At 40.9% G+C, this 17,525-nt stretch overlaps 3 protein-coding genes across 3 annotated transcripts; 1 reads left to right on the forward strand and 2 right to left on the reverse strand.

Annotated features, from left to right (window-relative positions):
- Positions 1-62: 62 nt before the first annotated feature.
- On the reverse strand, positions 63-5,223 carry LOC147173582 (cell division cycle protein 20 homolog B-like). Its single transcript, XM_086077234.1, has 10 exons — positions 5,112-5,223; positions 4,264-4,364; positions 4,095-4,140; positions 3,881-3,991; positions 3,394-3,605; positions 3,205-3,299; positions 2,322-2,541; positions 2,089-2,214; positions 1,896-2,019; positions 63-832 (listed from the first exon to the last, which is right to left on the reverse strand). The coding sequence occupies exons 2-10, from the start codon at positions 4,282-4,284 to the stop codon at positions 711-713; spliced, it is 1,077 nt and encodes a 358-aa protein (XP_085933360.1). The 5' UTR covers positions 4,285-4,364; positions 5,112-5,223; the 3' UTR covers positions 63-710.
- A 292-nt stretch (positions 5,224-5,515) lies between these two features.
- On the forward strand, positions 5,516-6,996 carry gpx8 (glutathione peroxidase 8 (putative)). Its single transcript, XM_086077235.1, has 3 exons — positions 5,516-5,788; positions 5,929-6,190; positions 6,580-6,996. The coding sequence occupies exons 1-3, from the start codon at positions 5,582-5,584 to the stop codon at positions 6,741-6,743; spliced, it is 633 nt and encodes a 210-aa protein (XP_085933361.1). The 5' UTR covers positions 5,516-5,581; the 3' UTR covers positions 6,744-6,996.
- A 6,454-nt stretch (positions 6,997-13,450) lies between these two features.
- Positions 13,451-17,525, reverse strand: mcidas (multiciliate differentiation and DNA synthesis associated cell cycle protein). Its single transcript, XM_086075734.1, has 7 exons — positions 17,385-17,525; positions 17,236-17,312; positions 17,022-17,100; positions 16,576-16,636; positions 15,536-15,753; positions 15,287-15,388; positions 13,451-13,867 (listed from the first exon to the last, which is right to left on the reverse strand). The coding sequence occupies exons 1-7, from the start codon at positions 17,523-17,525 to the stop codon at positions 13,451-13,453; spliced, it is 1,095 nt and encodes a 364-aa protein (XP_085931860.1).

Consider the following 17,525-nt stretch of genomic DNA (forward strand, 5'->3'; position numbering starts at 1 on the left):
TTTATTCCAAAAATGTTTTGTCATTTTTCTTTTCATAGATTGAGAGCTACTTCTTGGCTACTGATTGGTGTTAAGGCATAACAAATTGCCTCAAATTAAAAAAATGACAATGCTCAAAGGACAAGTACTCTTTACTTTTTATTATTATTATTATTATTATTGCTGTCCTATTTTTCAAAGGAAGTCTTCACCACACTTTTTTTTTCTTCTTAAAGTATGCGGTTTTGTCACCCACATGTGAGACAATTTCCTCTTGAGGTCAGTCAGTTCAATGAACAGGAAACGTTTCAACTAACATTTAGTGGTTAGCTGTTAATTGGGTAAAATGATGATGAAAATATAGAAAAATGAATGCAGAAATTTCAAAAGTCATGTTTCTGTAATGGGTACTAAACCAGTCATCTATATGCAGTAGCGATATCTTCATTTCTAAAATATATATTTTTTCTTTTCTTTTAAAGATCTTTTTTTTTTTTTAATGTACCTTAACTTTTAAAGTTACTGTTTCAGGATGAAGAAAAAAAATCACATCACATTTGTTTACCAGCATTCCTCAGCAGAAAAAACATTTATACAAGGCAAATGTTTTTAAGGCGTGTTAAAGATTTAGTAGGCCTATTGAGGTTAGTAGGACTGCAACGGGAAGTGTGCATTTGAAGCATTGCAAGCAATCGGGTGACGTGATGACCACATGTTTTAAGCATGCGTTCTTAACAAAGTAGAGACATGGGAACCGACACGTTCCACACGTGAAGGCACTGATCCGCTCCTGCAGTGAAGAGCTGGCTTGCGTCGTTGTTTAAGGCCACGTGCAGGACACGACCCAAATGACCTGGAAAAAAGAAACAGAATTTTCTGCATTCAAAAGACCAACTCAAGGTGGCATTGAAGGGAAAGTGAGAGCTCCGACTGGCAAACATTTCAAATATGTGATCATTCAAATGTCTACGTCATAAGTCTAGATTCCAAACTTTTAAAAATGTGACCTCAAATTAAGTGTCACTATTTGCAGAACCTTGGTAATGTTGTGAACAGGTCGTAGTGATGAGATAGTCATGGAGCAGATTTTTTTAAAATAATATTTAACTAATAATCACCATTAGCCACTAGTGCAGCGCCAGCGCCCTCTAGCGGACTGTTCAACTCAATTAAATGTTGAAATTCTACAGTGGATTAAACGTTTTTAACCAGTATAGTTCAGTTGGTGTGAACTTTAAGAACAATAAATTTGCATTTGATCTATTAGAGCTGTTTGTTTTCAAAGATGTATTTAGGTAGACTTAATTCATTCTTATTGGATCTTTATAAATTAAGTGCTGTGTTGTTGTTTTTCAGCACAGTGTTAATGTTCAAATTAGGCATATCTTACATAAGTAAGTATTAAATATACATTTTGAGAATTACTGCTCTAAATTGCCGTCAGTGTGAATGTTTTTTTTTCTTCTTCTCACCAAAAGTCAGCTGGGATACGCTCCAGCTCACCTATGAGCCTAATACAGGGGTGTCCAAAAAATTTCCTTTGAGCACCATACACAGAAAAAGAAAAATTAATGGCCACTGATTTGTTTTTGTTTTTTTACTTTAACTCAGTTAACACGGTAAAACCAATCAATAAAGCAAGCAATTATACATTGTGTTAGTGTTATGAAGACAAATTGTGTTACTATTTCAGCTGTCTTTTTTTCTTTTCTTTTTTGCCTCTTTGCATATAGCAAAACATGTAGTAGTAGTGATAGTCCCCACTAAATAGCATTGCGGGCTATGTCAAAAAGTGACTTTTAATATATACCATGGGCAACTGGCCACAAATGCCTGCCGGGCCGTAGTTTGGACACCACTACCTTAGTAGGACAAGTGCTACAGAAAATGGATGGCTGAGTTAACTGTTCTTTTACCTGCAAGGTGCGAAAAGGGCCTGAGCGACGGGAAGTCCCAGTCCCAACAAATGGCGCTGTGATGGGGACGGCCGTGCCCGGTCACCAAGCGCCTGGTGGCCTCCGCCCAGCCCAGAGAACAGATCTGCAATCGGGGGCAAGAGTCACTCGAGGATAACGTCAAGGTGTCAGCATATTCAAAGTGTCAAAGCACCTGCGAGTTGGTGTCAGCGCAACCGATACAAGAGGCCGACTCGGTGTCCCAAATTCGAAGCTTCCCGTCTTTCGATCCACCACCTGTAGCCATCACATTTCTCTTCCATGGACACCATCCCATTGCCTGAACACATACAAGCTTGTCACTGCCTTAAACGTGTGACATAAATATGCTAGTTCAGATGTTAAAAATCATTAAGTGCTTTTTTTTTTCTTTTTCTTTTTTGACACCTTGACTGCGCTAGGCTGCTTGATTGTGGTGAGCGGTTGATGTGACCCCGTGACATCATGGTCCCAAATGTTGAGGAGGCCGTCCGCGGAGCCGCTAGCCAGCCACTCGCCCCCGGGAGACCACTGAAGGCTGCACAGGCCCTCCTGCTGGACGTTCACGCCCACTAGAGGAGATGGAGTCCGCCAGTCATTGTGATGTATGTGTCCCAGGATGGAGCCACTGCCAAAAAAAAAGGAGGGGGGGGGGGCTAAATATTCTGCTACCACTATACAATTAGATTTTTTTTTAACTACTACCATATAAACTAACTTTCGACATTTTACCAGTTTATTTAGTTAAAAAAATAAAAATAAAGCTACTCAAGGGTTGAGGAACGAACCCACAACCTTCAGGTTGCGAGACAGCCACTCTACCACCCGAGCCTTGCCATTCCTGCTGTGTGTTAGTATATTGATGGTGTCAGGCGGAACCCTTGTACCTCCGAGAGACCGGGTTTTGGTCTTATTAGTAAAGTGGCAAACGGCAAGAGTGGCATGGCTCAGATGGTAGAGTGGCTGTCTCCCAAGCTGAAGGTATTTTTTTTTTTAATACACTAGTAAAATGTACTCAAAATGTTCCCTGTAAAATTTACTTAGAATTTCTGAGCGATAAAACTGTACTAGTTTTTTTCCAATTAAATATTACTCTTTTTTCTTATTCTTTTTTACAGTGGAAAAAGTCTGCGTGGGTTCACTATTTGTCATCACTATTTGCATGTAAAGCCTTATAGGAGTTCAACTCATTTCCACTATGAAGGTGCTAAACAAGAATGTGACGCAGCTCCGCATTGAAGTTGAAATGATGTCGAAAAGATTTGGTGTTAAACCCCCGGCTTGTTGTCACCTGCTGAGAAGTTGCCGTTTCCAGGAAAGACCTCGAACCATAGACAGGTGCGAAGTCAGTGTCCTCACATTCTGCCTCCGTTCAATGTCCCACAACTGAGGAGTCGATGCACAAACACCGCACCGGTGATTCAGCTTCATTTTACACGCCCACCTCACACCTTCAGCCCGCAGAACGTACGCTTCACACCTGCACTTCCCCACGCCTCGTTCCGACACTGAGAACACGTCCGTCCTCACTCCAGCGTACGCACGAAACTGTCTGCCGGCGTTCAGGACTCGCTTCCGGACTCGGGTCCAGCTGTCCCAGCGGGGAGCGGGTTTCTGAATTCCAAATGTAGACAGAAGAGTCGAGAGCCAATGCGAGGATGCCGTTACAGCTGCAGTCGAGAAGATGTGCATCTATAAGGAAGGAGACGGAAAGTGAATTGGTCGATTGGTCAGTAGGTATTTTGGTACGTTGGTAGTTAGCTAGGTAGGAAAGTCGTTGGTTAGTCAATCAGTCAGTACGTGGTTAAGTAGGGCAAGGCGTAGGTACCCCAATATTATATTATTAGTTTATCGCTAGCGTCGGACCAAAACATTGTACCTCCAAATATGAAATTGACCAAATTGTGACTTATAAAGTTTCGGCCAGATGCCAGCGACGTGTAAGATAACTAGATAGATCGTCTTACAGTAGTCGTTTATCAGCGATGGCGCAGCCAACTTGAGTGCTGACTTTCCTCGCGGACTCGATGAAGATGCGCTCAGAACTGAAAATGGCTTTGCATCGCTTTGGATTTCTTCTGAATGTGCGTTGAAAAAACATGTTTATTACAATAGTGTGTTTAGGAAAGTACTCAAATCTTGTTAAGTGTTCTGGTAGTGTGCGTAGTCTCGAGCCTGTACCAGATGATTGCGCATCTCCACCTTCATGTGCAGTCCAAATCCTTTTCTGGAAATAAATCATGAAAGAAATACAACAATTTTCTCATCAGGTCATCACAGGTGGTGTTTATTTTATTTATTATTATTTTTTTATTTTTATTTTTTTTTTTTGCATGTGGTATGAACAAACCTGTTCTGGCACTTTGAACATGTCTGAATATCTTCTGGAGTTTGGGAAGATGCATTTTGTCTTCGGTGTTGCATTGGTGTCACACACAAACAGTCTTGACTCTGATTTAAAAAAATAAAAACTAAATTGTACATGGAGTCTATTAATTCAACTGACATTATATTGAGCATATGAAACAAATGGGTTGAAAGAACCATGTTCCTGTCAAAGTTTGCACAAGCTTCCTTTTGATCAGAAGAATGCATATATAGCTGCGGTGAAAATGTTTTGCGATTGTTGAACCATAAAGGTGTGATCTGTTGCATTGACGCAATAAGCATCAGTTAAGTGCTACCCACAGCTTTTCGGCCACCCACAGTTGGCCCTGTGTATGTTTAAGAGGTTGAGCCAATGCTCTGCAATTGCAATGGCACAGTTCAACTGAGTTTGCATCCTTTTCGCCCTAACAGCATATTTGCCAAAGTCATTTGGAACGTTCCGAAAACAAGAAACATCACGACAGATAAAACTAGCGAGAAGAGCCCTGAATAACTGAAAAACGACACGCAATTAAAGAAAAACAAAATTTTTAGAAAGCACATTGAATTTTTTTCTTGACATTATCATTATTATATGAAAGTTCAGGAACTTAGGCAAATGTGCATATGATTAGGCTAATGGCAACTTCACAAATTAATGAGAAATTTAGACAATATTTCCCCAAAGCACATGGAGGCTTTAATAAATATAATGGGAATGTAAATGCTGTGGAATTTGCCCCAAAATTGTGTCTTCAAAACAAAATGTCTGACTTCCTGTTGAATTTCAAGTTGCACATTTTAGTACGCCCTCTTCTTAAATGAGGCTACCTTGTGCTATCTGTGCTGCTTCCTGATACCTAGAGGGAGAATCCAGCACCAGCTTCTGACAGACTCCATCTAATTTAAAGATGGGCTTACAGCGCCGCCCGGCGGCCAAGGGCGTACTCGCAGCGGGACTGTCGCGACCGCTCCTATGGATGAGTCGTGTCCTAAAGCGCTTGTATGATGTCACACTGGCGTCGGGTTCACACTGCAAAAAGAGCACACAAAAAAGAAAGCGGGTGAAAGTTTAATGCATCCCTTTCAATCTCCTGTTAATGTCCCATAAACTCCGTGCTGTCATTTCAGAAATAAGATGGCGTAAAATTACAAAAATGCTGAACCATCGGTCTTATTTTGAAGGGTGACTGCAGATCGTATCAATTTTAGCAGTATTTCCGGTTAGCGTGATTCTGCCCGCGCCTCGTCTTCATCACCTCGCCCCCCGCCCCTCGGGTTTCCTTCTTCCCTCCTCCAAGATGGAGGCCTTAGGGGGCTACCCCGTCAGGTCCTCCTTGCCCAAAGTAAAGAAGTTGACGGTTCTGTTGAGCATGACTGTCGGCGTTGGCTGTTTGTTCCTGCTCCAGACGCAACTGCTGAAGCCCCGAAAACCGACGGACTTTTATACTTTTGTGGTAAAAGACGCGAAAGGGAGGACGGTCTCTCTGGAAAAGTACCGAGGAAAAGTAAGTCCACATCATCAACTCAATTTAAGAGAACCCGACAGCGAAATAAACACCCTGGCCGAACTTTGTATTCCAATTTGCGTCAGGTCGTGTTCAATATGTCTTTTTGGAACTGCCCTGTAACTTTTCTCTCAACGCAGGCTTCCCTGGTTGTCAACGTGGCGAGCAACAGCGAGCAGACGGAGGCAGCTTATGGGTCCCTCCAGGAGCTCCACAGGGAACTGGGCACGTCTCACTTTAACGTCCTGGCCTTCCCCTGCGGGCAGTTCGGTGACACCGAGACCGGAACCAGCAGTTACATCGAAGCGTTCGCCAAGTCCACCTACGGAGTAACTTTCCCGTTTTTCGGAAAGATCAAAATAATGGGCTCGGAGGCCGAACCCGCCTTCAAATTCCTCACAGGTACAGCATGTGAACGTGCCACGTTACATTTACGGTTAGCTGCTCAGAATAAGTAACACCTGGTTGAAAAGAGCACTTCGATATATCATCGCTTTCAATCAGCTGCTGTGATTTCGGAGTGCCCCTGAAGGCAACACCTCATTTATGATGAATGGCCATAAGTTTTGAGATGTAGGCTACATTTGTATTTAAAACGATATACTGCTGCCTGTATTTTATTTTATTATTATTATTTTACTTTATAACCCATATTGTATCAACCTGAATGCTCTTGTGTTGCGTGTATTCTTAAGCCACCCAGTAAATAAAGTAGATCATTGTATGCCATGTGTATTTTGGAAAACATGTCATGACCATCAAATCGTATACAAAACCTCTTTATTTTTCAGATTCCGTGCAGAAAATTCCCAAGTGGAACTTTTGGAAGTTTCTAGTGAATCCCGAGGGCAAGGTGGTGCGCTTCTGGCGGGCAGACGAGCCCATGGAGCACGTTCGCCAAGAGGTGGCGGTGCTGGTGCGGGAGATTATTGTGAAAAAGCGCACGGAGCTATGATGGCGTTTATTCTGAGTTACTGATCGGACATGCAGCCTAACCTGTCCTGTGCCATGGTGACCAGGACTAACAGGACTGAAGTGTTAGGCTACATTGAACGTGGTTGGGCCATGACTGAGAAGCAATGTGTGGCTATCAACAATGTATGTTTGTGTTCGCGTGCGTGGCCATTGGATCAAGTGGGGAAAAAATGACAATCATGATTTATTTTTGACCAATGATGGATGTTAAGCCACTAAAGTGTTACATTTGATGTCCCATTCTCTTTTTTTTGAAACATCTCGATCAAATGTTTTTGTTTTTGATTCACTCAATCACTACCACTTTTGCCATGAGTCACATTTATACAAACATATATTACAAAATAAGCTTGTTCTGCTGTCCCCCTATGACATGAGCTAATTGCAGCAACTAATGACTATGATTATGTGCATCCTCCCTTTATCTATACCAATCCTGAAACTGGCTAAAAGTTTAACCCAGTTAGCCAACTATACACGCTCATTTTCTGACGCCCACGTCACTCACCAGACCAGGACACACCTCTTACAGCCATACACACAAACACACGTGCGCAAAGTCACAAATACTACCATAGAATGTGAAGATGGCGACCCCAAGTGGACAAAAATGTACCACACGTGCACACTTAATTATGCTTAACAATACAAAAATATTTTTTTATGCAGTTTTTCAACAGTGGGTTAATTGGTAGAATCCCCGACTCCTTAAAATATTCAATAGCTGACACCGTACTGTTTTTATTTCTAAGTTCTTACTTAAAGAGATCTACAAAATGTACTTATTAATGACTTATGCCTCTTTCAAATGTCTTTAAGCCTCTCAACAGAAAAAAAAGCTTGTTGCCATGGTTACAACAAACAGTCGCTCTCTAATTGCAGCCATGTATGTGTGTTTTGCAGGTTGCGTGGACAGTCGTTGGGCAGTCGCAGGTAAGCTGGCACGCAACAACAAACCAGCTAACAAGACACTGCCTGACGACCATCCACAGTCATGATAGGAGACGGACGAGAACTGTTTAAATGATATATATATGTATATATAAAATACATCACAACAACCCTGTTTGGAGACAGGAACTTAGCTGCCCCTCACACTCAGACTTATCACTCAATTTGATTAAAATCCTATTAATTTAATTATTTCTATCTTAAAGGGGGTTTGGCGCCCCCTTGTGACAGTTTAAGATGTTTCAGAAAGCACACAAAAAAAACCGCAAATCCAGTACTGTATGTGTCTTCTTTAGCAAAACGTTTGGGATAGGTGAATTTGTGAATAGTTCACCTCGAAAACCCATCCCTAACCTATGTTGTGCTTGCCTAAAGTCTAGCGATGTTACTGCCTCCGAGTCCCAACCAGACACGAGCCGCGTGTGCTTGTGTGTTTGTTGTAGCGGGCGGCAGTGAGGAGTGCAACTGACAGCTGTCAATCAAACGACACAGCCTGCAGCAGGACACTGCCACACTGTCGCAGCCAGCTCGGGGCAAAAAACAGCACACCGACACTTGATTTATTTGACTGGATGTATTTATTACCTGGAAAGGAGAGTTTCTCTTTTTTCCTGCCTCATCTGGCTGCATTCTTTTCCCGTTCTTATCCTGCACATGCGCACCAACGCAGAAAATTAGCAGTAAACTAAAAAGTAAGTATAGCAGATCATATTTTGTTGCTTAAAAGTAGAACACTATCCGGAAATATTGATTTGAACTTGTTAGCAATTTATATCTATTTAACAAGTAGCTTATTTCTATTCAAATACAAAGACTAATAGTAGTTAATGTTGAGTTTAAGTTTTAAACGTCTCACCCATGTAAAGTGTTTGTCTGCCTTCCAGCCTCGTTGTCGTCTTCTCAGCCTGATCGAGGCGGATGGTCGCCACTCTGCACCTGCTGTGTGTTGTCTGGTCTCTCTTGGACGCCCCCGAGCTACTAAATAGCATCCCCCAGGCGCCCTTAGCAGCGGGAAGAAACTCTTTCGTCTCTTCTGTGATTGGTAGCCTTTTCGCTCGCTCGTTCGCTCTTTTTTTTTTTTTTTTTTTTTTCAATTAAGTGCGCCCTCTCCTGCTTGGGTTCCCTCCGCGTCTTGGTTTCCACTGGTAACATTAACAGTTGAAGAAAAACGGTAACTATCAGTTGAAGGTCAGTTTGGTGTCAGTTTAAAGTTTGATCCTTTTTTTTTTTAAGGTGACTATGTTTGCAAAAGGCTGATAAGGCTTATAATTTGAACGATATTTACGATGGATCCCAATTTAGTCCTATAGGCTATATTTTGATCAGAATACAGTACATAGATTGTTATTAAATTGTCACGAACCATGATCTCGTTCCGAAATTTTCATTCGTAATTCAAGTAGGCTTATGTACTCGAGTACTATTTTGGACATTGCATAAAAACCCTGTATTAGCCTATTCATTATAATAGTGTGATATCATTTGTAAAGGACTAACATTTTGTAATTTCATTGAAATGGTTGCATTTTTATATTCTTTTCTCCATATACTGCAATTGTTTCTGAAAAAAAAATTCTAACCATTATTTTTGGATCAATATCTCTCAATTTATGTACTGTACTTGCATTATAATGGTGTGCTACGAGGTGAATTCAAAAGTCACAAGTGGCCAACAATGGAATAGGATTTGAGCCGCCAAGCAGCTTCAGGACGCGCGGATCTGCGGCGCGAAGTGAGTTGAAAGGCGCGAGTTGGTGCGCGCTCCTGCCACCTGCCACTTCCATATGTGCCCACACGCGGCAGGTTGAAGCTGAGGCAGCTCAAGTAGGCCGATGTTTTGGAACGTTAGCAACTGTGAGCCACTCGTGGTCGAGCACACAACTGACACTCAAATGACCGTTTGACTATAGTCTAATTCAGAAAGAATGCTAACCAGGGGGGCGGTTCAACGGCCATGCACATTTTATATATATATATTTTTTTCTTTTACGGCTTGGATCAGCTAATTCAGAAAAATGTAAATGTGTATAAAATCCATCCATCCATTTCTTGTGTTATGTTTACATGACAGGAATAAAAATTGTACTGTCTCCAATGTGTGTTAATGTTTATGTATAATAATAATATTAATAATAATAATAATTATTATTATTATTATTATTATTTTAAAATTATGGTCAGTGCTATTTAAATATCATTTATAAATACTAATATCATGAAATATTGTGTGAGAAGAACTACAGTAAGATCATTCATCATTTATTTTATTATTATAATGATATTTCGTTTCCTTTTCATCATACACTATAGACCTATGTCAACTATTGATCTATTTTTATGACTAGCTGAAATAATCATGCTGTAATCCGAAGTGAATTAGTTAATAGGGCCTATAGCATTATTTGTAAAGTTTGCAAAAAGGAATGTTTAGAATTCACAATGGATACTATTAGTGCCGTATACTATGTGTGTGCGTGTGTCTGTTTACTTTTTAATTATTTACGTATAGCTTTATACTGCAACACATGTTTTAGCCTATAGTAAAATGTGCTAATTGGCACAATTAAATTAATAACATTTGCATCATTACTATTTTATTATAATTTAATTGTAATCGTATTGCGTTTTGTTTAACAGTATTTCCCACAGGTCTGCGTGGTTGTCTTTTCCCATTGTCGGTGCTTCCCGCGGAACTTCGGCTGCTTCGCACCCCGGCAGGTTTGGCTTGAGTCTCCTTAGAAACCCATAGTGTGATGCCCGTGAGTACATTTCCCCTCCCGCATGATCCCATGCAGTTTGGCGCTGTCTTAATTTAAAGAGGTCAAATGTGTCACAAGCAACTTCAAAAGAAAAGAAAAGAAAAGGCTCCGCCCCCTTCGGCCTGCACAACTTGCGGACAACACGAGGGACGGATTGGGCCCACTAGGTGACGTGTCCACCACTGAGAGAGAGAGAGAGAGAGAGAGAGGGGTGGGGGGAGAGAGGGAGAGAGAGAGAGAGAGGGGGGGGGAGAGGGAGAGGGAGAGGGAGAGGGAGAGGGAGAGGGAGAGGGAGAGTCTTCTAGTAAGCGTTCAGGAAATTCCGATGCAAGCATTCCTAATATTGTGGCTGAAGGTAGATAGATTGGTACAGTTCTTCCGGAAAGTAGCGCTTCACTTTTTCCACAGTATAAATAACATGTAATTAAGTATTCACAGCCTTTGCCACCAAGCTCAAAATTGAGCTCAGTTGCATGTCGGAGCACAAACCAATAGCATCATTGTCTGTAAACCTCTGAGATCATCTCACAACACAAATCTAATCTGGGGACGATACAGAAAAGTTTCTGCTGCGTTGAAGGTTCCGTTGAGCAAAGGGAATTTCAGAACTCTTCCAGCAAATAAAACAGTTAATAAAACAATGAATGTCAACCAATTAAATGCTATCATACTGTAAAAGGCAGGAAGAAGTTATAAACCTTCAAACAACCACCGGTCAAACAAACCTGTTTGTTTTGGCCTTGATGCACTTTACTGCCGTCTGGAAGAAGGCAAATTGAACAGGTGATGGAAAGCGTGGAAATTGCCCCGAAAAAACTGCAGAGGTGGGCACTTCCAGCCAGTCGTCAATTTCCATCAATGATGATGCCCACCTTTCGGCGAGCGCTCAATGACGCAAAGCCTCAAAAAAATTCACAAACTGAACACCGACTGAAGCAGATTTACGTCCATCGATTGAGGTGAGTACAGACGGTCCTTCTCATTCTGTGTATTTTTACGAGGCTTTGCGTCATAAAGCATTTACTGAAAATCCGGAAGCACTCTGGCCGAAAGGTGGGCATCGTCATTGACGGGAATTGACGATTAACGGAAGTGCCCCACTCTGCTGAAGAATTTTCCAAGCAACAAGAGGTCCAGAAAAAGCGACAAAAATAACATTGTAATGAATGGACAAAAATTGTGACCTCTGCTCGCTTTAAGTCAAGTAAAAGGTACTAATTGACAACTTTGCCACACAAAGTGAGTTTTTTTCTGAAAGAAGATTCTTGTGACTACAAATTACTCAAATATGATGGATATTGAGGCAATATTCTGGGAACAGTGACAAATTATTCTGACATTTTTAGAAAGCTGTTCCCCCCACTCCCCACTCTAGCTTTTTTTCCCCCACTCTAACTAACGCAATACACACCAATGTTAAGAGTATTTATTCCCTCTCAATTTTGCTACCTCTATTTCCTCATTTGTGCAGATATGTTAAACAGTCTGGGCTGCTTTTTTTGTGGATGTGGGGGGGGGGTGAAATAAAGGAGAATAAGATATACAGGAGAATGAGATGTCACTGCTTTGCTTCACAGCAGTCCCATCATACACCTATATGCTATATAGAAAATTGATGTATAGGTGTTAAAAGATGATCAACAACCATGGCAATTTTAGCAATCAGAATCATTAATTGTCCCCGAATTACCGTGTTCTCCCCAATTGTGGGCACATCGATCAAGTGTGGCTTGAGCGTAGCCAATCAGCCACGGCGCTCTCTTCGCTGACCTAAAGCAAACACACTCAGGTTGGGGAAGTTTAAACAGGTGCCTGACCTGAGGTCCGACATTGTCTACCGCACGTTGACACACTGTGTCGTGTGTAAAAAGCCGTCAGAGGAAACGTGCAAAAGGTCAAATTATTTTATGCATGTTCATCTTGAGATTTTCAATGAGGATTTGGATGATCATTTCAATTGAGTGATTCTCTAAGTGTGGTACACATGCCAGCAGATGTACGCAAAGAACCATACTGACTTAAATATTATAATAAAGTGTACAGTGGATTAAACTTTTTTTCCACACAAGTATGTTGGTTCAGTATCGTTCATTTTAATTTTTAATTGGGTAGAGTGAGGGAACAAATTAAAAAGATGGAGGCAGACAAGTGCAATAGTAACAGTTTGAAAATAGCACTTTATTAACTACTAGTATTTTATAAACACATACAATAATAACATAATTAAATACAATGAAGGGAAAAAAACAGTTTTTGACACATTTTTTTATTCATATCAATGGGCTTTGTGCTTCTCCCTCTGGTGTGCATACCTTGGCCACCTGGGGGCAGTATAATCCATCCATCTATCCAAAGTCGAGTCACTCGAGCCCTTATGATTGTCCCTGCATTTGATTATTAGCATTTGATAAGGGATAGCTAACATGCTACATGCTGAGTTCGACACCTGCGCTTTCACACAAGCGAGTCCTGCTGTTTGTATCCAAAGTTAAAATGTGAAAAACAAGGATCTAAAGAAGGATGTGGAGCGCGATGCATCATGACACAGCGGCCTTTCTCAGACCACACAATCAATGCAGAAGACTGAGAGACAAAAGGAAAGGAAGCTCGCGCTCCTCCGAGGTCACCAGGTGACATTTGTTTCACTGCTCAAACAAGCAAAGTTAGCACACAAATCATTTATTGACGTTTCCTAAATCCCTCGTTCCACAATAAAATCCCATCCGGCGTTCAAGTGGACTCTCACAAAATGACAGCGTTTGGCTTGAGATAATTACAATTGGAGGCATGTAAACAGCAGCGCTAAGCTAACAAATGCTCGGGCAGTGTTGTGTCCCCTGACTGATTAGCCTACAAGCTACCTGAGGAAGACATCATGTAATCATTCACCGATATCACTGGAGATTAGAAGTTAAGCATTAACATTATTTGCCCACCCACACTTCCTTTACAGTAGTAGTTTTTTTTTTGGGTGCACTCAGTTGTGGTTGGGAACCCAGCGGAAGCGGTATCCGCCATGTTGGGTGCCCGAGGTAAAGGCCCGGCCGTGAGGGAACACGCGTGTCCTTATTGTGCCGTGTTCTTTGACAGAAGTGCGAAAAGACGACGCGTCCTCTTCCGCCTCGCTGCTGCTTCCGTTGCTTACGGAGGTCTGCAGGCCCGAGAATGACCCGTACATGGGGATAGCGTCCGAGTCCCGTCGTGGCGCACTCCCCCCGACTGTGGCGCGTAGCACAGCGTCGCAACGCGTGCTGACGTCTCTCATGATCTCCTCCACTGAATCGGAGGACTCGCAGCTGTCGTCCAGTCGCTGTCTCTTGCAGGGACTTGTGGATTTAACACCGCAAGGCTTCGCCGGTTTGCTGATATCTGGTTCTCTGTCTGCCATTAGCTTCTAAAAGACAACGTGTGATTAGCCACATGCAAAGATGATGCTATAAACACATACAATAAGAACGTAATTGTTTTTTTGTTTTTTTTTCATTTGTTTTTTTTTTCTTTCGGACAATCATAGAGACAATTTACAACATTCACTTTTCACATACAATTATACCCGAAAAGAAAAAGGGCTGACAGGATGAAGCCGAAGTTGATTAATTCCTGTTCCCAGAATGCAATAGGACGCAGATAATCAAAGTGGTAATTTGTCACATATAGTTGTGTGGATTATCAAGTTGTTGATTGATGCAAAAGTCTTCCCAATAGTTTTAATTAATTAATTAATTAATTGATTGATTGATTGATTGATTGATTGATTGATTGATTGATTGATTGATTGATTGATTGATTGATAAGTAATTCAATAAAATGGAAGGAAAAAAACTGTTTTTGACAAATGTTCAATGATGATAATTCATATCAATGGGCTTATTTTTATTTGTATTTGTATTTGTATTTGTATTTGTATTTGTATTTGTATTTGTATTTTTATTTTTATACACAAACCAGTACTGCCACACAGGGATGTGCAAAATTGGCAAACATTTTTAAAGTGCCACAATGGAATTTTGAGTTATTTATTGAATTGATGTCAAGAGATAAACTATTGGAATGTCTGGTTTTAATATGCATAGTTTGATAGCACTGAAGGAAGGAGCTGTATGAGGTGGGGACCAGGATGTGGAGGGTCCTAGATAATTTTGCCCGCCCTTGGCTTGCTTGCAAGACCTCAAGAGTGTTTTTTTTTTTGTGCTTTGAGAAACTAATTTAATTTGTATTGTGGTCATCCCTCCTTCCCAAAAATGTAGGCTTTGTGATTTTAAGTAATTCAATAGAGTGCAAAAAAATCATTTGTGCATCATAATTTAATGCTGCAATCCAATTCACTGTGCTGCTCCTTCTGGCGTGCCTGCCTTGGCCACCGGGGGGCAGTATGATACAGTCATGGAGACACAAATGAAGAATAGTTCTTCTTCTATTACTACTTTTACTGATTCAGTAATATGCTGTAATATTAGTTATTTGTTTTGTAGAATTTTTTGTAGTTGTTTTATGGGGGGCTGTAACGGATGAATGGCATTTCCTTTAATTTCAGTAGGGAAAGATGATTGGAGTCATTTGCGTTAAGAAGGAATGAATTAAACTCATCTCAACTTAGTCGCCACTGTACTATAATACTGTGCAGTATTTTCTATACATTTTGTGCCTTAAAAATGTGTTCAAATACATTTACAATGTATTTATTTAAACGTTTTAATAAGTTGAATTGTGTGGGAGTGTCTCCCTATAGCACATATTTTCACCTGTTTGGATTGTATCCCCTTGCAACGAATGGGGGGTTCACTGCAGTGTAATGTGGTTTCTTCTCACTCACCTCCAGCACAGACGCCAGAAGCTTTGCTTGGCACGCAAGCTGCCTCAGGGGAAGGTCCCTCTCCTCAGATGGGTCACTTCTGTGCAAAGTCTCAGGCACCTGCTGGAAAGCACAGTGTGATCAGATATAAACCCAAAGTCCACTAAATGCATTTATCAGGAAAACTGACTCAACCGATTTTCAATTTCCACAAACTCAGATACGACCAATTCGGCACCAATTTCTCTATAATCCTCAATAAAGACCAACCTGGTGATTGAGCTCCAAATCTCGCCCAATTCGGGCTTGACACGAGCTGAAGCCTGTCCAATGGGCACTATCCTGGGCATGTGTGCAGGAAACATTAGGAGGCGCGAGGCTTTCCTCTGGAGGGAAGACATGCTGAGGGGTGAGGGGGGGTATGACGCAGCCCTGAAAGGGGACCAGCTCTGCAGGGGACAGGCTGCTCTCCAGAGTGGCTGGAGAATCTGACAGTACAAGTGTTGCAATAGTTATGATAAAAGGCAACAATGGTCACGTTGAATACTTACACACGTTATTGTACACCCCAAAAATAAAATAAAATAAATCAAAAAATATAATATAATGAAGGATATTTATGTCATTATTTGCTCTTCTCGTTTTACATTTATTCATTGATTCAAACCATTCCAACTTCAAAATATTATCTTATTTAGGACATCTTGGGTATTACTTTCCATATTCCCAATTTTCTCAGAATTCTACATTTTCCACCAAACAACAAATATACACACATAAAGTGAATGAGAACCTCAACTAATTTGACACTTTCCAATAACTCCCAAATTTCAAATTTTGCAGTATTGTTCGCAAGAAAATTTAGAATTTTAAAAGATAGCTTACAATGTTAATGCCTCATCGCACTTTTCTTTTTCTTTTGGGCAATTCAAAACCATTCCCACTCCCATTTGTTGAGAACTCTTTATTTTTTATTTTTTACATTTCCTGAATTCCACACTTTTTTTTATTGTAAAATTCCTAAATTGTGACAATTTTTTTTTTTACACATTTATTGAATTATTCAAACATTCCAACTTCAAACTAACTCATATAGGATACTTTAGAAACTATTCTCATTCCCCAATTTATCAAATTTTGACCTTATTTAAAAAATAATAATAATTCTTATGCTTTCTACAATTCTTCACCCCATTCTAATAATTCCAACTTCAAGTAACAACACAACAATTGAGTTCCACTGCATCAGATTTTACCATTCAAATGCAATTATTACAGAAATTGCATCGTGTTATCTTTGTTTTTCTTACCTGCAATGAAGTCCAATGCAAAATCGCCAAAGTCTTGCTCATCTCCATCAGATGCATTCAACTGTTGAGAAAAATCAACTTCATATGAAGAGCATACATTTAAAATGTGCAAACAGCAAAAAAAACAAAAAAACAAGTCATCTACCTGAATGTCCCACAAGGCAAGGCAGTGTGGCTTTATGGATACACAAGCAATCATGTCTCAAGAGAATGAGTGTGATGCGTTCAGGGCAGTAGGACAATTTGTTAGCCTGCCTTACGAGGCTATTTGTGCAGGATTCCAGCACACCTTGTCAAACATTAACAGACGGGGGGGTGATGCGCACCTGCATATCTGTCAGACTGCCACCTTATATTCGTTTTTTTTCTCTCCCTCTTTTATGATTATGTGCACAACAGTGACCAAAAAAAAGTGTCTATAAAAATAAATGACATTTCCTTTTTACCTTTGAGCCGAGTGAGTCGCTCTCTTTTCTGGCGCAGTCTTCTAAATCATCCCATGCAATTGTTGGAAAGGCTTTAAAAAAGAAAGAGAGAGAGAGAGAGAAAGAGAGAGAGAGAGAGAGAGAGAGAGAGAGAGAGAGAGAGAGAGAGAGAGTAATCACGAGTCGTTCATTGTTAATTTGAGCGCACACATAGCAAAGTGGTGCCTATAAAGAACCTTGCTCAATGTTGCAGGGCAGCTCCACATAAACAGTGACTGGGCTGCTGCTTCTGGGCACTTTACCCTGCACCAACTGCATGGGAATATATTAGAGTTCGAATCTGCGTTATCTGCCTCACGTTTCGGCACCGTATATATTCCATACCTTGTCGACATGGCGTAGGACCCTCCTTCCCCTGTGATACACTGCACCAAACACGTTTCTTTCACCGTGCATCTTCATCCCTCCACGTCGGACTGACTGCACGATTCCCGGCTCATTTAAGGCTAAATTCTCCCGGTGCAT

The sequence above is a fragment of the Leptonotus elevatus genome, chromosome 5 (genome assembly GCF_054856555.1).
Source record: "Leptonotus elevatus isolate MCC_2025b chromosome 5, RoL_Lele_1.0, whole genome shotgun sequence".
In the NCBI taxonomy this organism is placed as follows: domain Eukaryota; kingdom Metazoa; phylum Chordata; class Actinopteri; order Syngnathiformes; family Syngnathidae; genus Leptonotus; species Leptonotus elevatus.